The 20,842-nt window shown below is 44.4% G+C and overlaps 1 protein-coding gene across 1 annotated transcript in view; it reads right to left on the reverse strand.

Annotated features, from left to right (window-relative positions):
• The window catches only part of LOC117735815 (protein mono-ADP-ribosyltransferase PARP14-like), a 33,533-nt gene that overhangs the window by 6,556 nt on the left and 6,135 nt on the right, over positions 1–20,842 (reverse strand). The window contains exons 2-17 of the mRNA XM_034540693.1: positions 19,477–19,625; positions 17,123–17,402; positions 14,436–14,518; positions 13,574–13,595; positions 13,310–13,372; positions 12,527–12,700; positions 9,330–9,455; positions 9,144–9,245; positions 4,940–7,130; positions 4,150–4,281; positions 3,935–4,010; positions 2,817–3,053; positions 1,742–1,963; positions 1,382–1,484; positions 251–400; positions 78–140 (exon numbers count right to left, since the gene is read on the reverse strand). Coding sequence (XP_034396584.1) covers positions 78–140; positions 251–400; positions 1,382–1,484; positions 1,742–1,963; positions 2,817–3,053; positions 3,935–4,010; positions 4,150–4,281; positions 4,940–7,130; positions 9,144–9,245; positions 9,330–9,455; positions 12,527–12,700; positions 13,310–13,372; positions 13,574–13,595; positions 14,436–14,518; positions 17,123–17,402; positions 19,477–19,625 — 4,173 coding nt within the window. The remainder of the gene's footprint in view (positions 1–77; positions 141–250; positions 401–1,381; positions 1,485–1,741; positions 1,964–2,816; positions 3,054–3,934; positions 4,011–4,149; positions 4,282–4,939; positions 7,131–9,143; positions 9,246–9,329; positions 9,456–12,526; positions 12,701–13,309; positions 13,373–13,573; positions 13,596–14,435; positions 14,519–17,122; positions 17,403–19,476; positions 19,626–20,842) is intronic.

The following is a 20,842-nucleotide window of genomic DNA, read 5'->3' on the forward strand; positions in this document are numbered from 1 at the left end:
GGGTTTCTCCGGGGTTTCTGAGCGACACTTAAATGCACCACGAAGTCGGTAAAGTCATTAGTGGGCGGAGCTCCTACCGATCTGGGAGCACTCCTGCTGCACCGTCAGTCCGGCGCCGTCTAGGATCGCCTTCGACACGCCTGAGAAGAGAACCGGAAGAACAACAGGTCCAGTAAACCAAGCTGCCGCTTTAAATCGATTCTACACCTTCAGGAAACTCCTGAAGGAAAGACAAAGGAGGCGCCGTCACCTGAGTTAAGGGTAAAGTTCTGATTGGAGGAGTTGACGATGACATCACTGGCCTCCTTGGTGATGTCGCCAGTCGACACCTCGAGACTCAGCGGACCCAACTGGATCTGGTGCACGCCGAGGCTCGGAGAGGACACCCGGCCGAAGGAGGCTGAGGCAAACAAGAGACTCGGCTGAGAGGAGCTACAGGTCTAAGTCACAGATTGAACCCTTATTCTGGATTAAAGTCACAGATTGAACCCTTATTCTGGATTAAAGTCACAGATTGAACCCTTATTCTGGATTAAAGTCACAGATTGAACTCTTATTCTGGTTTAAAGTCACAGATTGAACTCTTTATTCTGGATTATATACACAGATTGAACTCTTTATTCTGGTTTAAAGTCACAGATTGAACTCTTTATTCTGGATTAAAGTCACAGATTAAACTCTTTATTCTGGTTTAAAGTCACAGATTGAACTCTTTATTCTGGATTAAAGTCACAGATTAAACTCTTTATTCTGGTTTAAAGTCACATATTAAACTCTTTATTCTGGTTTAAAGTCACATATTAAACTCTTTATTCTTTCTTAAAGTCACAGATTGAACTCTTTATTCTGGATTAAAGTCACAGATTAAACTCTTTATTCTGGTTTAAAGTCACATATTAAACTCTTTATTCTTTCTTAAAGTCACAGATTGAACTCTTTATTCTGGATTAAAGTCACAGATTAAACTCTTTATTCTGGTTTAAAGTCACATATTAAACTCTTTATTCTTTCTTAAAGTCACAGATTGAACTCTTTATTCTGGATTAAAGTCACAGATTAAACTCTTTATTCTGGTTTAAAGTCACAGATTAAACTCTTTATTCTGGTTTAAAGTCACAGATTAAACTCTTTATTCTGGATTAAAGTCACAGATTAAACTCTTTATTCTGGTTTAAAGTCACATATTAAACTCTTTATTCTTTCTTAAAGTCACAGATTGAACTCTTTATTCTGGATTAAAGTCACAGATTGAACTCTTTATTCTGGTTTAAAGTCACAGATTGAACTCTTTATTCTGGTTTAAAGTCACAGACTAAACTCTTTATTCTGGTTTAAAGTCACAGACTAAACTCTGTTTAAATGAAAGGAGGAGGCTCCTTACCTGAGGCCTGCTGTGATTGGCTCACTGGTGACTCGTTAAACTCTCGAGCTTCCCGTTGGACGTTCCTCTGACCGGTCTGACCTTTGAACTCTCTGGTGAAGACCTGAAAAACACAGAGGAGGTGACGCAGGTAAATGTTGCTGCTAACTAGCTGTTACAGTTCAGATTAAAGTGTCGCACACAGATTCATCACAGGTGGACAGTTTGAAGCAGACGTATAGTCGATAGCCTGCATTACCCACAATGCAACTTTGTGAGACTGTGTTAACGCTACAGAGGTCTGGTCGGCTCACTTCCTTCTAACTCCAAACCTTTGAGTTTCTTTGAAAGCTTCGGACATCACGAATGAAACCAACTCACGTCCACCGTTCGGCCGTCACTCGGGTGAACGACGACCGCCACCTCCCTCAGGTGGCGAGGCGCTCGTCTGCGGCTGTACGCGTGGATCTCCTGCAGCAGCACTCTGGACACCACGTCTCTGGGGAAGCGCAGGTTTCCCGTGCCGATGGCGGGGAAGGACAGCGAGGCCATGCGGAGGCTCTCGGCCTCCTTCAGGCAATATCTGACGATGGACACCAGCTCCTGAGACGAAGGAGGAGTCACATTGTGGTGAATGCAGTCAGTAGTGGTTCAATAAATAACCGTTGATTCGAGGGTTGTTGGTTCAAATCCATCACATGGGTAGTTCAAAGGGGATTCCCATGTGACTACCCATCAGTGAGATGCACATTAGTTAAAAAAACAAAACGCTTTTTAACTAGCACGCTAACGTCCGCCAGCCAACTAGCACGCTAACGTCCGCCAGCCAACTAGCACGATAACATCCGCCAGCCAACTAGAACGCTAACGTCCGCCAGCTAACTAGCACGCTAACGTCCGCCAGCCAACTAGAACGCTAACGTCCGCCAGCCAACTAGCACGCTAACGTCCGCCAGCTAACTAGCATGCTAACGTCCGCCAGCCAACTAGCACGCTAACGTCCGCCAGCCAACTAGCACGCTAACGTCCGCCAGCCAACTAGAACGCTAACGTCCGCCAGCTAACTAGCGTGCTAACCGTCACCAGCTAACTTGCGTGCTAACATCTGCCAGCTAATAGCGCACTAACGTTCGCCAGCTAATAGCGCGCTAACGTCCACCAGCTAACTAGCCAGCCGCTAAATGAGCTGCTCCGTGATCGTAATGCGACTCAGTGGTGATTGAAAAAGAGTGAAAACCGATAGGCGCTCTTCAGGTACTTCCTGTTTGTGCTACGTTTTAGTTTTACTTCGTCTTCATGGAGTGAAACACGGCGTACTGTTGGAAAAGGTTTTGTTTTCTGATTTTGCTGCTGAACACATCAACGTTCTGCTTTGGCTTCACGACAGCCGCAGTGATCCGTCGTCTGTATTTAAAGCTCAAAACATACGTTTCCCATCATGCCCCCCTTCCCTCACCTCCTCGGCCTGGCCACCTGCGTTGTCCCAAAACGGGCAAACGGCGTGAAAGACTTTCCGACACTTGAGGTTGAAGCCGTCGGTGACGACGACGTCGCCGTACGGCAGCGCGGACGCCCCGGCTGCAGCCTGGAGGGCCGGCTGCAGGCCGGAGCCGGCGCCCTGCAGGACGGCTTTGGACACGGCGCCCTGGTTCAGGTTCATGTCCTCGGAGATGGTGTTGACAATGACGTCCGTCTGGGGACCGAAATCACAGCATCATTATTAATAACGAGTACATCAAGATTTATTCAAGTAGAAATATAATACTATTTAAATTCAGTAAAAATACATAAATATTCCATTAAAGTAAAACTTCAAAGAAATATTTATTCTAGGTAAAAATACAATAATATTAAATTACTTGGATGTGCTGCAGATTTCTTTTAATAAAAATACAACATTTAATTTGAGGAAAAACTACAATATTTAATGTAAGTAAAACTACAATAATATTTAATTTAGGTTAAAACTACAATATGTAATTTAAGTAGAATACACTAATATTTATTTAAGTAGAAATACAAAAATATTCCATCAGTAAAACTACAATAGTATTTAAATTCATTAAACATACAATAATGTTTCATTTAAATAAAAATACAATAATATTTAAATTAAGTAAAAATACAATAATGTTTAAATTAAGTAAAAATACAATAATGTTTAAATTAAGTAAAAATACAATAATGTTTCAGTAAAACCAAAAGAATATTTGCAGATTAGAGCTTTAAATTGATGAGTATTTTTGGAGTATAAAGAGAAACGAGGACTTTGAACGTGATTATATTCACTGACGGTCCAATGACGTAGGCTTGGACACACCCACACTTACGCATTAAGCGAATGTTCTCTGTCTCTGTTCATCTTTTCTCTCAATGCCCCTCATAATAAGCTTGTTCTGCATTTTAATAATAAAAGACACAAACGCACACGTATAGTACAGCGAGCTCTGCTACGGTTCTATGTTCTAATCTAACAAAACATTCTGATTGAATCCATATTTGTTGGCGTTTGGCCTATAAAACAAAGGGTCAGGATCATAATACTCTTTATGGGATCTCAGGGTCCGTACTCACAGTCTGGTCCTGAATGTTGCCGCTCCGCAAGATAATCTTCAGCCCCTCGGCGGTGGTCTGCTCCATCCTCCCCGACCTACAGCCAATCAAAAGGCAGGACTGATGTCAAGTCAAACTTTAATTGTACAGCACAATTAAAAGCCACCTCAGTCACTGAACAGATACATGAAAACAAAGCAATAAGAGTAGAAGTAAACTAAACAGAAGAGCTGTACCCTGCGTGACCTCCACGGCTGGCGTAGCCTCCGAGGTTCTGACCTCCATGGTTACCTCCTCGCCCTCGGTTACCAAACGGACGGCCCCGGGGCAACTGGGAGTGGTTCTGACCTTGAACCAGCTGGTATCCACTGGGAAGAGAGCAATAACGTTCAGACACACTAATCTACAGAAATAGAAAAGACAGTTGGAGAAAGTTCTGGAGTTGTTAGTGGAGAGTTTCACTCTCTGGACCAAAGACTTGAAACAACAGAGGAACTAGAAAACTGCTTATTGTTCCCTAGCAGCCTTAGCTTAGCTTAGCACAAAAACTGCAAGTAGGCAGCACAGCTAGCTAGTGTCTCTTTACAGGCAATTATGTGTTGAGAGCCAGGGTTGAAGTTATTCTCTGCAAACCAGTAATTAAGTACAAATATGTAAAAGGTATATAGATGGGCTGGGAAATATATAATTATTATATTGATACCTTGATATGAGCCGAGATAGTCTTAGATTTTGATTATCTTATTAGGGTATGGTATACATTTCGGGTTTTATTGTCATTGTGTAAATTATTGTGAATGCATCAATGGTCAACCATACAATATGGTCACAATATTGATATTGAGGTAAAACAAGTTATATTTGATTTGATTAGCCACCATTTATAGTATATAGTGTATATATGTACATTGCTATGTTGTTATTTTATTGGTATGCTGTCGTAACAACAAAGACATTAAGCATTTCCTAAAATGTCTAAGCATCCAAATGATCAAATAAATAGAAGTTCATGTTTCTTGTATTTACCCAGAAGCCTCAGCGCCTCTCGCTGCTGCTGGCGGTGGTACCGTCATCGTGGGTCCAAGGTCCTTGAACAGTGTGTTGACGGCCGCGGCCAGGACTCTCACCGTGTTGTCGTTGTTGTCCACCAGGTGGACCTCCGTCAACAACCGCGGACCTCCCGAGGCGTCGCAGAAGTCCCTCACGGCCTCGGCGATGGTCTCGGCACAGAGGTCGACGGGGAAGCCGAACACCCCCGAGCTGATCGCCGGCAGCGCGACGGTGGAGCAGTTCACCGCCTCCGCTTGCGTGAGGCTGTTTTTAACCGCCAGCTTCAGACGCGACACGGACGTCTTCCTGTCGGCGTCGGAGAACCGCGGGCCGACCGTGTGCACGACGTGCCTGCAGGGCAGGTTACACGCGGCCGTCACCACGGCGTCGCCGGCTCGTAGCTTTCCTCTTCTGGCAACGTGGTCGTTGCTGATTTTCTGCAGCTCCGGCCCGGCCGCCTTGAGCAGCGCCAACGCCAGGCCGCCGATGTGCTGCAGATCCTCGTTGGCCGCATTGACCACCGCGTCCACGCCAAAGCTGCAGATGTCGGCCTTGCTGACCGAGACCAGAACCCCACTCGCGGTCTTCACTTTGCAATAACAATGCCCGTTTTTCACTTCGTCGTACTCCATCCCCTCCTCCTCCTCCTCCTCTTGATTCTCCGGACTAAGCACCACCACGCAGCTGAGCTCCGTCATGATGGTCGACAGCAACATGCTTCCATGAGACTGGAAGTACTTCTTGGCTCCAGGCTTGTCCACCGTGAAGTGGTCGGTGGAGAGGCCACTCGCCAGCTCCTGGAAGCAGCTTCTGGCTTTCTGGACGTGAAGACGAGCCCCGGCGAGGGTGATCTTCGGCCTCGCTGAATCAAACCGGACTTCTACGTCATTATCTTTGGCAATGCCGGACCAATCTTCTGATTTCTTTTTCTCAATGAACTGAACGACAGCGCAGGACTTGATGCGAATGGTTTCTTGAACCCGGGAGTGGTTCATAATGAAGTCCCTCAGACTGTCGGCGACCTCGTTCACTTGATTCAGGAAGCCGGCCACCGTCACCTTGTCCTTTCTCTCCGGGTGGATCTGAATGGCCACGGTTTTCGTCGTTAAAGAGTTGTAGGTGTCCAACAGCTGTTGGTTCAGCTGGACCCAAAGGTGAAGTTTCAGAACGTCTTGGTCCTCCACATTCAGAGTCTGCTGGCTCAAATCGCTCTTCATCTTGCTCTCGGCGGCCGCGAGGACTCTCTCAGAACTCCCCGACAGAGTCAACCCTTTGTTCTCGATGGTGTAGACGGCCCCGATGCCTCTGGATGTGAACAGGTGCTGCGACATGTCCATGGGATCCACGGTCTTCAGGAAGTCCAGAAGCGGTGGGGGGATATTCAGGGGCTTCTTACTCAAGCCCACGTTCTTCTCCAAGATCCACGATTTAATCCGGTAAACCTCTACGGGTAATCCCGTGATGGTCAACTTCTGGTCAACTTCATTGAAGGAGAGCTTCATGTCGGGGGAAATGTCCTGGGCCGCTTTCTTGAAGCCCTCGTGATTCAGGATGTAGAACATCGCAGGAGACATTCTCATCACGTCAGATAAACCCTCTGCCTGACGCTTCATCTGATCCATGGCTTTCAGAACGAGGTTCTCCACAGGAGCTTGGATTTGTTTCAGAGTGTCAGCTCGGCCGGCAACGGTCAGAATCCCTTTGGGTGTATCCAGCACCAGGAAGGCGTCGTCCCCGATAGCCGAACGGACGTCTTTCTCCGCAGCTTTCCACGCATGCGCATTCGCCGGACACTCGAAGGCGCCGTACTCGGACATTTGGCGACAGAAGGCCTCTTTGGCGGCGCTCGCCCACCCATCTACGCGTTGGGCGGTCAGACCTTTCTGCTTCAGGAACTCCGGGAGAGGGCGGAGCTTCGCCGCCGGGGTTTCCAAGTCCACGCTGCAGAAGTGCGGACGCATCCGATCGTTGAGGCTGTTCAGCAGCTTCTTCATCAGGAGGAACTTCCAGATGACGTGGTGAACGCGCTCGGTGACGGGCTCGGGCATCTTCCACGTGGGCCGCTCTGAGCCGTACAGCGCCGTGCCGAGGGACTCGTAGTACGGATACACCTTCACGGGGATGGACTGCATCAAGTAGTCTCGCTTTGTGCAAATGCTTTCCACGACTGCAGCGGGAAATAAACAAAGGAAAGCTCAGCTGGGTGGTGGTTCTAGGTGTAGCCACAAGTTATTATATATTATGTGTGTATATATATATATATATATATATATATATATATATATATAGGCTGAAGCTAAAGGGAGAAAGGCTGAAGCTAAAGGGAGAAAGGCTGAAGCTAAAGGGAGACAGGCTGAAGCTAAAGGGAGAAAGGCTGAAGCTAAAGGCTGAAGCTAAAGGGAGAAAGACTGAAGCTAAAGGGAGAAAGGCTGAAGCTAAAGGCTGAAGCTAAAGGGAGACAGGCTGAAGCTAAAGGGAGAAAGGCTGAAGCTAAAGGGAGAAAGGCTGAAGCTAAAGGGAGAAAGGCTGAAGCTAAAGGGAGACAGGCTGAAGCTAAAGGGAGAAAGGCTGAAGCTAAAGGGAGAAAGGCTGAAGCTAAAGGGAGACAGGCTGAAGCTAAAGGGAGAAAGGCTGAAGCTAAAGGGAGAAAGGCTGAAGTTAAAGGGAGACAGACTGAAGCTAAAGGGAGAAAGGCTGAAGCTAAAGGCTGAAGCTAAAGGGAGACAGACTGAAGCTAAAGGGAGAAAGGCTGAAGCTAAAGGGAGAAAGGCTGAAGCTAAAGGGAGAAAGGCTGAAGCTAAAGGCTGAAGCTAAAGGGAGACAGACTGAAGCTAAAGGGAGAAAGGCTGAAGCTAAAGGGAGAAAGGCTGAAGCTAAAGGCTGAAGCTAAAGGGAGACAGGCTGAAGCTAAAGGGAGAAAGGCTGAAGCTAAAGGGAGAAAGGCTGAAGCTAAAGGGAGACAGGCTGAAGCTAAAGGGAGAAAGGCTGAAGCTAAAGGCTGAAGCTAAAGGGAGAAAGGCTGAAGCTAAAGGCTGAAGCTAAAGGGAGACAGGCTGAAGCTAAAGGGAGAAAGGCTGAAGCTAAAGGGAGAAAGGCTGAAGCTAAAGGGAGAAAGGCTGAAGCTAAAGGGAGAAAGGCTGAAGCTAAAGGCTGAAGCTAAAGGGAGACAGACTGAAGCTAAAGGGAGAAAGGCTGAAGCTAAAGGGAGAAAGGCTGAAGTTAAAGGGAGACAGACTGAAGCTAAAGGGAGACAGGCTGAAGCTAAAGGCTGAAGCTAAAGGGAGAAAGGCTGAAGCTAAAGGGAGACAGGCTGAAGCTAAAGGGAGAAAGGCTGAAGCTAAAGGGAGAAAGGCTGAAGCTAAAGGCTGAAGCTAAAGGGAGACAGACTGAAGCTAAAGGGAGAAAGGCTGAAGCTAAAGGGAGAAAGGCTGAAGCTAAAGGGAGACAGGCTGAAGCTAAAGGGAGAAAGGCTGAAGCTAAAGGGAGAAAGGCTGAAGCTAAAGGCTGAAGCTAAAGGGAGACAGACTGAAGCTAAAGGGAGAAAGGCTGAAGCTAAAGGGAGAAAGGCTGAAGCTAAAGGGAGACAGACTGAAGCTAAAGGGAGACAGGCTGAAGCTAAAGGCTGAAGCTAAAGGGAGAAAGGCTGAAGCTATAGGCTGAAGCTAAAGGCTGAAGCTAAAGGGAGAAAGACTGAAGCTAAAGGGAGACAGACTGAAGCTAAAGGCTGAAGCTAAAGGGAGAAAGACTGAAGCTAAAGGCTGAAGCTAAAGGGAGAAAGGCTGAAGCTATAGGCTGAAGCTAAAGGGAGAAAGGCTGAAGCTAAAGGGAGAAAGGCTGAAGCTAAAGGGAGACAGACTGAAGCTAAAGGGAGACAGACTGAAGCTAAAGGCTGAAGCTAAAGGAGAAAGACTGAAGCTAAAGGCTGAAGCTAAAGGGAGAAAGACTGAAGCTAAAGGCTGAAGCTAAAGGGAGAAAGACTGAAGCTAAAGGCTGAAGCTAAAGGGAGAAAGACTGAAGCTAAAGGCTGAAGCTAAAGGGAGAAAGACTGAAGCTAAAGGCTGAAGCTAAAGGGAGACAGACTGAAGCTAAAGGCTGAAGCTAAAGGGAGAAAGACTGAAGCTACAGGCTGAAGCAAAAGGGAGACAGACTGAAGCTAAAGGCTGAAGCTAAAGGGAGAAACCTTTGGGGCTCCTGAAGGTCGCCACGGCTGCCCGTTCATGGGGGATCAGGACCACGGCGTCCGGCACCTCCCAGTGCTTCTCGAAGTACAGCTCCAACATGTCTGCAGAGGCACAAACACACCACGTGTGACCACAACAGCTTCAACGGCGCGTGGAGAAGACGGGGAATCGAACAGCCGGCATACCTTTGACCACGTTGGGAGGGAGACTCTCCAACCGGACGCTCACCGCAGCCTCCAGCGGGCGAGTCGTCAGTCCTCGTTTCTGCAGCTTCTGGGTGGACTGACTCACGGCCAGGAACTTCTCCTGGTCTGTAAAACACCAGGGTTACCACTGGTCCAGGGTCAGCTGGTGTCTTGAATATCTACTGGTGTGCTAGTTATCTACTGGTTATCTACTGGTGTCCTGGTTATCTAATGGTTGTCTACTGGTGTCCTGGTTGTCTACTGGTTATCTACTGGTGTCCTGGTTATCTACTGGTGTCCTGGTTGTCTACTGGTGTCCTGGTTATCTACTGGTGTCCTGGTTATCTACTGGTGTCCTGGTTATCTACTGGTGTCCTGGTTGTCTACTGGTGTCCTGGTTGTCTACTGGTGTCCTGGTTATCTACTGGTGTCCTGGTTGTCTACTGGTGTCCTGGTTGTCTACTGGTCTACTGGTGTCCTGGTTGTCTACTGGTGTCCTGGTTATCTACTGGTGTCCTGGTTATCTACTGGTTGTCTACTGGTGTCCTGGTTGTCTACTGGTTATCTACTGGTGTCCTGGTTATCTAATGGTTGTCTACTGGTGTCCTGGTTATCTACTGGTTATCTACTGGTGTCCTGGTTATCTAATGGTTGTCTACTGGTGTCCTGGTTGTCTACTGGTGTCCTGGCTATCTACTGGTTGTCTACTGGTGTCCTGGTTGTCTACTGGGATCCTGGTTATCTACTGGTTGTCTACTGGTGTCCTGGTTGTCTACTGGTGTCCTGGTTGTCTACTGGTGTCCTGGTTATCTACTGGTGTCCTGGTTGTCTACTGGTGTCCTGGTTGTCTACTGGTGTCCTGGTTATCTACTGGTGTCCTGGTTGTCTACTGGTGTCCTGGTTGTCTACTGGTGTCCTGGTTATCTACTGGTGTCCTGGTTGTCTACTGGTGTCCTGGTTGTCTACTGGTGTCCTGGTTGTCTACTGGTCTACTGGTGTCCTGGTTGTCTACTGGTGTCCTGGTTGTCTACTGGGATCCTGGTTATCTACTGGTTGTCTACTGGTGTCCTGGTTATCTACTGGTGTCCTGGTTGTCTACTGGTGTCCTGGTTGTCTACTGGTGTCCTGGTTGTCTACTGGTGTCCTGGTTGTCTACTGGTGTCCTGGTTGTCTACTGGGATCCTGGTTATCTACTGGTTGTCTACTGGTGTCCTGGTTGTCTACTGGTGTCCTGGTTGTCTACTGGTGTCCTGGTTGTCTACTGGTCTACTGGTGTCCTGGTTGTCTACTGGTGTCCTGGTTATCTACTGGTGTCCTGGTTATCTACTGGTGTCCTGGTTGTCTACTGGTGTCCTGGTTGTCTACTGGTCTACTGGTGTCCTGGTTGTCTACTGGTGTCCTGGTTATCTACTGGTGTCCTGGTTGTCTACTGGTGTCCTGGTTATCTACTGGTGTCCTGGTTGTCTACTGGTGTCCTGGTTGTCTACTGGGATCCTGGTTATCTACTGGTTGTCTACTGGTGTCCTGGTTATCTACTGGTGTCCTGGTTGTCTACTGGTGTCCTGGTTGTCTACTGGTGTCCTGGTTATCTACTGGTGTCCTGGTTATCTACTGGTGTCCTGGTTATCTACTGGTGTCCTGGTTATCTACTGGTGTCCTGGTTGTCTACTGGTGTCCTGGTTGTCTACTGGTGTCCTGGTTATCTACTGGTGTCCTGGTTGTCTACTGGTGTCCTGGTTGTCTACTGGTGTCCTGGTTATCTACTGGTGTCCTGGTTATCTACTGGTGTCCTGGTTGTCTACTGGTGTCCTGGTTATCTACTGGTGTCCTGGTTGTCTACTGGTGTCCTGGTTGTCTACTGGTGTCCTGGTTATCTACTGGTGTCCTGGTTGTCTACTGGTGTCCTGGTTGTCTACTGGTGTCCTGGTTATCTCCTGGTTGTCTACTGGTGTCCTGGTTATCTACTGGTGTCCTGGTTGTCTACTGGTGTCCTGGTTATCTACTGGTTATCTACTGGTGTCCTGGTTGTCTACTGGTGTCCTGGTTATCTCCTGGTTATCTCCTGGTGTCCTGGTTATCTCCTGGTTGTCTACTGGTGTCCTGGTTGTCTACTGGTGTCCTGGTTATCTACTGGTGTCCTGGTTATCTACTGGTGTCCTGGTTGTCTACTGGTGTCCTGGTTATCTACTGGTGTCCTGGTTGTCTACTGGTGTCCTGGTTGTCTACTGGTGTCCTGGTTGTCTACTGGTGTCCTGGTTATCTACTGGTGTCCTGGTTGTCTACTGGTGTCCTGGTTGTCTACTGGTGTCCTGGTTATCTCCTGGTTGTCTACTGGTGTCCTGGTTATCTACTGGTGTCCTGGTTGTCTACTGGTGTCCTGGTTATCTACTGGTTATCTACTGGTGTCCTGGTTGTCTACTGGTGTCCTGGTTATCTCCTGGTTATCTCCTGGTGTCCTGGTTATCTCCTGGTTGTCTACTGGTGTCCTGGTTGTCTACTGGTGTCCTGGTTGTCTACTGGTTATCTCCTGGTGTCCTGGTTATCTCCTGGTTGTCTACTGGTGTCCTGGTTATCTCCTGGTTATCTCCTGGTGTCCTGGTTATCTCCTGGTTGTCTACTGGTGTCCTGGTTGTCTACTGGTGTCCTGGTTGTCTACTGGTGTCCTGGTTATCTCCTGGTTGTCTACTGGTGTCCTGGTTGTCTACTGGTGTCCTGGTTATCTCCTGGTTGTCTACTGGTGTCCTGGTTATCTACTGGTGTCCTGGTTATCTCCTGGTTGTCTACTGGTGTCCTGGTTATCTCCTGGTTGTCTACTGGTGTCCTGGTTGTCTACTGGTGTCCTGGTTATCTCCTGGTTGTCTACTGGTGTCCTGGTTGTCTACTGGTGTCCTGGTTATCTACTGGTGTCCTGGTTGTCTACTGGTGTCCTGGTTGTCTACTGGTGTCCTGGTTATCTACTGGTGTCCTGGTTGTCTAGTGGTGTCCTGGTTGTCTAGTGGTGTCCTGGTTATCTACTGGTGTCCTGGTTGTCTACTGGTGTCCTGGTTGTCTACTGGTGTCCTGGTTATCTAGTGGTGTCCTGGTTATCTCCTGGTTGTCTACTGGTGTCCTGGTTGTCTACTGGTGTCCTGGTTATCTCCTGGTTGTCTACTGGTGTCCTGGTTATCTCCTGGTTGTCTACTGGTGTCCCTTCCTACCTGCCGGTTGCTTGAAGGTGACCACGGCTCTGCTGCTCTCCCAGATGATCTCCAGACCGAAGTGGCCTTCGTCCAGACCCGAGATGTTCTCCACCAGCATGGCCAGCAGGTCTCTGGTGGTGTCGTGCGACACGTTGTCCAACACCACGGAGACGCTGAGCACGCGCTCCGACTCTGAGAGCACACACAACACAAGTCTTCATCTGAGGAACTTTAACGTGAAATATCTTCATCTGAGGAACTTTTAATGTGAAAAACTGAATCAATTGGAAAAGATTGAGAGAAAGAAAACACAACAACAGCGACAGTACATTTTACAGGTCTGTTATTTCATCATGATTCACGTATATATTTTCTTAAAATAATCCTGAACATAAGTCTATAGCTTGAGGTTAATTAGAGAAAATGAAATAAACATTTCCTCTAATTAGCATCAAGCCTCATCAGAATTTAAAATCAGTTACACTTTCAAACCCAACTAAATGTGGATTCTTATTAATTTATCATACAAAATTGAGACATTTTCAGCTGAAGCACAGACTCTCGCTAGCTGAGTAATTAATTAGAATAATTAATTAAATGTAGTAGCTAAACATTGCCTTATGAATAGTGGTAAAATATGAATTATAATAATAATAATGGAGAAAGGTTATTTACAAAACAGGTAATTAAAAGGCTCGCTAAAAATATCTTAAAATATTAAATTAAATGGTTTTTTTTAGGACAGTGAGCAAAAATAGAATCATAACAAACAACATCTGCAGCACAAAGTTTCTTGTTTACCCTCTTTGTTCTCCGCTGAAGCTTCTTCTCCAGGCTCGACTTGTGAGTCCTGAGTCTTTGAGTCTGAGGATCAAGACAATCGGCTGCGGTCACTTCAGGATGCATCAGGAATAAAACATGTTCACACGAAACTATGGAGTCATGGCATTAAATCCTCAGTAGGAACCAATGAGCCACAGACAGGAAGTACGACCGTATTAAGAGACGGACCGCCATCGGCTGATCATTAAATCGATACGACGTTAATAAGTTGATCAGTTTTACCTGAGTCGCTGCTCGGTGGGATCTGAGGAGAGGAAACAGAAACTCTTTTAATGACTTTATAAAGAATAAACTTTATTGGTAAAAACTGCGTTGCGTGAAGAACGTTTCATCATCTTCAAATAAGTATTTACACGTAGACCACAGAAGAAGAACGGTTTGATTCTGTAAGCAGATTTTAAACCAGTTATGTTTAATGACTGAAGGGAGGTTTTTATATGTTATTATAAAAATCATTATTGTTAGTATACTATAGTGTAGAAAGGTTACTAATCAGCTGTTGTATTGATCAATAAAAACAGGATAATTATGTTTTATTTCACATGTGAAACAGTTTGTGTCACATGATTATTGATCAGTAAATATTGATCAGATCAGCTGACTGACCCTCTGTTTCTGAACAGCTCTGATAAAGTTAACGCGGGCTGCTTTTATTGTGAAACTCTGGACTCTGTTCCTGTGAGCTTTGCCGTGGTGGATGAATCTCGTAAGTGGACCTTGAGTAGAGATTAAATTGTAAATGCAGCATTCAGAAAGGTGAGACGACACCTGCAGCTGTCTGCAGGGACTCGGTACAAAGAAAAGGGAGTCAGTCCAACTTAAAAAAGGTGAATGAATAAATTAAAGTTTGAAATTTGATGGGAAATGTAGTCTTTAAAATAAAAATGTTCATTAAAAAGAAAAACTACATATCGCACAGGAATGAGTAAGAGGTCACATCGATATATGTATATATATATACACATATATATATGTGTATATATATATACACACATATATATATATACATATATATATATATATATATATACATATATACATATATATTTATACTTTTTAAATCTTTACCATCTTCTGTACTTACTGAAGCAGAAATCAGACGTAACTTCACAGTTCGATTGTCCAGAAGGATTTCATGGTTTTCTCTGGCGAGGACTCTCTCTTTCACTGGAATCACATCACACTTCATCAATTTACCTGCAAGTAACAGAGAGGTACTGTGTTCTCTACCTGAACAGGTACTCTGTTCTCTACCTGAACAGGTACTGTGTACTCTATCTGAACAGGTACTCTGTTCTCTACCTGAACAGGTACTGTGTACTCTATCTGAACAGGTACTACTTCCTCTACCTGAACAGGTACTGTGTACTCTATCTGAACAGGTACTACTTCCTCTACCTGAACAGGTACTGTGTACTCTATCTGAACATGTACTACTTCCTCTACCTGAACAGGTACTGTGTACTCTACCTGAACATGTACTACTTCCTCTACCTGAACAGGTACTGTGTACTCTACCTGAACATGTACTACTTCCTCTACCTGAACAGGTACTGTGTACTCTATCTGAACAGGTACTACTTCCTCTACCTGAACAGGTACTGTGTACTCTACCTGAACAGGTACTGTGTACTCTATCTGAACAGGTACTACTTCCTCTACCTGAACAGGTACTGTGTACTCTACCTGAACATGTACTACTTCCTCTACCTGAACAGGTACTGTGTACTCTACCTGAACAGGTACTACGTCCTCTACCTGAACAGGTACTACTTCCTCTACCTGAACATGTACTACTTCCTCTACCTGAACAGGTACTGTGTACTCTACCTGAACAGGTACTGTGTACTCTACCTGAACATGTACTACTTCCTCTACTTGAACAGGTACTGTGTACTCTACCTGAACATGTACTACTTCCTCTACCTGAACAGGTACTGTGTACTCTACCTGAACAGGTACTACTTCCTCTACCTGAACAGGTACTACTTCCTCTACCTGAACAGGTACTGTGTACTCTACCTGAACATGTACTACTTCCTCTACCTGAACAGGTACTGTGTACTCTACCTGAACAGGTACTACTTCCTCTACCTGAACAGGTACTGTGTACTCTACCTGAACAGGTACTACGTCCTCTACCTGAACATGTACTACTTCCTCTACCTGAACAGGTACTACTTCCTCTACCTGAACAGGTACTGTGTACTCTACCTGAACATGTACTACTTCCTCTACCTGAACAGGTACTACTTCCACTACCTGAACAGGTACTGTGTACTCTACCTGAACATGTACTACTTCCTCTACCTGAACAGGTACTGTGTACTCTACCTGAACAGGTACTACTTCCTCTACCTGAACAGGTACTACTTCCTCTACCTGAACAGGTACTGTGTACTCTACCTGAACATGTACTACTTCCTCTACCTGAACAGGTACTGTGTACTCTACCTGAACAGGTACTACTTCCTCTACCTGAACAGGTACTGTGTACTCTACCTGAACAGGTACTACGTCCTCTACCTGAACATGTACTACTTCCTCTACCTGAACAGGTACTACTTCCTCTACCTGAACAGGTACTGTGTACTCTACCTGAACATGTACTACTTCCTCTACCTGAACAGGTACTACTTCCACTACCTGAACAGGTACTGTGTACTCTACCTGAACATGTACTACTTCCTCTACCTGAACAGGTACTCTGTTCTCTACCTGAACAGGTACTACTTCCTCTACCTGAACAGGTACTGTGTACTCTACCTGAACAGGTACTGTGTACTCTACCTGAACAGGTACTACTTCCTCTACCTGAACAGGTACTGTGTACTCTACCTGAACAGGTACTGTGTACTCTACCTGAACATGTACTACTTCCTCTACCTGAACAGGTACTGTGTACTCTACCTGAACAGGTACTGTGTACTCTACCTGAACATGTACTACTTCCTCTACCTGAACAGGTACTGTGTACTCTACCTGAACATGTACTACTTCCTCTACCTGAACAGGTACTGTGTACTCTACCTGAACAGGTACTACTTCCTCTACCTGAACAGGTACTGTGTACTCTACCTGAACAGGTACTACGTCCTCTACCTGAACATGTACTACTTCCTCTACCTGAACAGGTACTACTTCCTCTACCTGAACAGGTACTGTGTACTCTACCTGAACATGTACTACTTCCTCTACCTGAACAGGTACTACTTCCACTACCTGAACAGGTACTGTGTACTCTACCTGAACATGTACTACTTCCTCTACCTGAACAGGTACTCTGTTCTCTACCTGAACAGGTACTACTTCCTCTACCTGAACAGGTACTGTGTACTCTACCTGAACAGGTACTGTGTACTCTACCTGAACAGGTACTACTTCCTCTACCTGAACAGGTACTACTTCCTCTACCTGAACAGGTACTACTTCCTCTACCTGAACAGGTACTACTTCCTCTACCTGAACAGGTACACATCAGGAGTTGCTGGAGATTAAAAGAGAGAACACTCGTTCGTCGCGTGACTCAAACTCAGATATGATATCATATTATTACTCATTAAATATAATCCGCCTGTTGTGACTCCACGTCTGTACAACGAGGACAGGTGCAGTGCATGCTGGGAAGTCAATAGATGAGTTGGGATCAGTTTTAATTCCCTAAACTTTGGGGAACTAAAATAAGTTTAGAATGGCTCCGTGTTATAATAATCGTGACGTCATGCGTGTGCTCGACGTGTCCGTGACTTTAGCGCGTGCGTGTGGACTCACCCTCCGCGCAGCGGAAGAACACGGCGACTCTCGGGCCTCCGTCCTCGGCCTCCACTCGGCAGTCCCCCCCGCCGGACTTCCTCTTGCTCTGGAAGTAAAGCTGCAGTTTGTTCTTCGCGGATCTGGTCTGATCCGGATCCCAGTGCCCCTCCACGGTCACCGGGAGCGGGCGCCGTGGTTTCCTCCATCGTCCCGGTACGAACACACCGACTGACTGACGGGCACGAGCTGCGGGGAGGCGACAGGCGGCGACAGGCGCGACTACTTTCACTTTCGTTTCCTCACGAAGTGACGGAGAAACGGAACTTAGTGCAGCATATATCAATATATATATATATATATATATATATATATATATATATATATATATATATATTGATATATATATATATATATATATATATATTGATATATATATATATATATTGATATATATATATATATATATATATATATATATATCAATATATATATATATATATATATATATATATATATATATATTGATATATATATATATATATATATTGATATATATATATCAATATATATTGATATATATATATCAATATATATTGATATATATATATATATTGATATATATATATCAATATATATATATATATCAATATATATATATATATATATATATTAATATAATATATATATATAGATATACAAATATACACACAAATAAAGAACTGGGCAAAGTTATGCTTCTTACTATTCATCTGATAACAATTAAAAAATATATTCAAATTCAATATGTTTGTATATATAATACTTTCTATCCCGCTCTAGGAACAAAATAATACAATTTGATAGAAAACGCTTTTTTAAATCGTGTTCATGTTAACTTAGCTGCAGGTTTGGTTTTATTTATATATTATTGGACAGCCAGAAAAGTACAGTTAAGTATTTAATATATTTAATATATATTTATATTTATATTTATTTATTTGATCTTTTCTGTTATTTAGCCATAGAGTTAAAGACCAACGTTAAACTAAATAAATGAATACGGACTAAATTAAACTTATTATTGTGCCTTCCATGTATCATTGTATACAAATAAAGTCACTTTATAAATATATAATATTAATGTCTGAAACATACCTAAATGTTTAACTAGTTATAGTGATAGACCAATGTATTAAATAATGTATATTTACATGTTTATTAAAATACTTTCCTGTAATATTTTTAGATGATGTTGTCTTTTTAAGAGAATAAAGACTTAAAACAACAGCTTGGATGCATGGACATATAAATACATATATCATTTTTTAATTGTGCATTTGTTGGGGACTATTTTTCTTGGCGGATTAATCCGTGTGTGTGTTACTGCGGATGGTGACGACAGGTAAAGACCAGGTGCTGCAGCCGGAAGGGAATGGAGGACCTGCTGAGGAGAGTGATTATAGATTATTATTGTTATATAAATTAATGTGGACGCATGGAGGAGATCCCACGAGGAACACTGAAGCTGTGAGGGGGCGGGGCCTGGAGTGCGACAAGATGATGACGTCAACGTTATATCGATCTAATAATCTAATAATGTTCAACTGTCGTGACGAATGAAAAACGATTCTTTTGAATTATGTTAATTATATTTCGTGTTCTAAATGAGCATTATTATTATTATTATTATTATTATTATTATTATTATTATTATCTTACACTGCAGTGACTTCCTCTCAGCAGCCACGAGGGGGCAGAACAGCCCCAGTGAACGCGTGAATCCTCCGCAGAGGTCTTCAATACGAAGTCACAGACACACACGTGACCTGTGACCTTTAACCCCAACCGGTAGAGGTAAACTCTTCACCTCATGACCCTGAGACGACAACAAAGAACCGTGAAACCTTTTACACTCTGACGTCCTCATTAAATATAATTTTAATAAATGTAGAAAACATGTTCACATGTTCACTCACACAGTCAAATGATAGAGGACAAGAGACAGGAACGATTTATCAATGAATACATGGATATGTATATATACATAAATACATATATATGTATTTGTATATGCATATATATCTGTATGCATATACATATATATGTATATATATAAATACATATATATATATGTATATATATATATTCATATATATATATATATACACAGGTATGTATATATCCATATACTGTATATATGTATTTTCATGGAACCTTACTATGACAATACATTACCAGGTCTAATTATTGAATTAGTACTAATAAAGCAGTGTGTGGTTTGAACGCGTCCTATTAACGAATAACTAAAACAGGTTTTGAAATAATTTAAACTGCATTAATGACAGTCATCAAAATAAAAGCCAACAATGCATGAATGTAAAGCTCTGGTTGACCTTGGCCTCCAGACCCTGGTGCTGGTCCTCCCGGTGCTCCGGGAGGACCAGCACCAGGGCCTCCAGATCCTGGTGCTGGTCCTCCCCGGTGCTCTGGGAGGACCAGCACCAGGGCCTCCAGGATCCTGGTGCTGGTCCTCCCCGGTGCTCTGGGAGGACCAGCACCAGGCGTTCTTTACCGTAGCAGTCATCAGGAACGTCAAACTATTGTTCTAAACGTCTCCATTGTTAGATTGACCCATTGATCCAGACGTCATCAGAAGGACGTTTCTCTCTCCATGGACCCCTGGTGGGAGGGACTAGGACGCAAGTGAAGGAAACAAGGATGCATTTAAGAGTCTTGGGATGCACCCCGATGTCACGCAGAAGCAGGAACAACTTTATTGTTTATTGACTTTGATCGATCAATACTTTTCTACTGATTCTACTCGTGGACATTTACAATGCATTTAGTATTAATATGTCGTATATGTAATATGTCGTTCACAGTGTGGTGTTAATACTTTAAACTGCAGCTAAGTACCTGAATACTTCACCAAGGAAACACTACGCTCTCTAATCTATAATCTATAATCTATAATCTCTAGATTTAGTTTTATCCCCATCAATAAACAAAACGGGACTAAAGACGAAGGAGCAACACTTTGATTTATTGTTAAATCCTTCTGGAGTAAATAAGATCATTTTACACATTTATGATGGTCACACAAGTGTTTTTAATATCAGCTGTTTCTGGTTCCTGGACATTTAAAACCAAAACAGACGTCATTTTGTGTGAAGAACAATAAAGTTTTGACTTGTTCAGACGTCGGCGGTGGATTTGTCTTCACCTGCAGAGGAAACAGAGCCGGGTGAGACGGAGCTTCACATGTTCAGACAGCAGGGGGCGCTGGTCCAAGACGAGAGCATCAATATTGAGGAGCAGTATAGTAACACATAGGAATGATACATACAATAATACTGATATTAAAACACACTTAAAATACATGAAGTTAGTATGTTCTGATGAAAAGAAAAGAGACCACCTGAGACCTGAACCAGACCTCCCGAGACCTTGCACCTTAGTATCCTTGCTGTTTGAGGGTTAAGACCTGGTTTATAAATACTCAGTGTACGTACAGTCAGGTTTGGTTGGAGGTGGAGGTGGAGGAGGAGTTGGTGTGGCGCAGCTGTAGGACACCTCCAGGTACCTGGTCTGCTCCTTACAGGGATATTCACCAAAACACCAGCTCAGTGACGGGGGACCTCACAGGACCTCTTGTCCCACATCTAGAGACAGACGGGGACAACGTGGTCAGAACCAGAGGTGGACTGAGCCTCCTCCTGCAGTCCTGAACACATCCTGAGTTATTTAAGTCATGACGTC

The sequence above is a fragment of the Cyclopterus lumpus genome, chromosome 9, assembly GCF_009769545.1.
Source record: "Cyclopterus lumpus isolate fCycLum1 chromosome 9, fCycLum1.pri, whole genome shotgun sequence".
In the NCBI taxonomy this organism is placed as follows: Eukaryota; Metazoa; Chordata; class Actinopteri; order Perciformes; family Cyclopteridae; genus Cyclopterus; species Cyclopterus lumpus.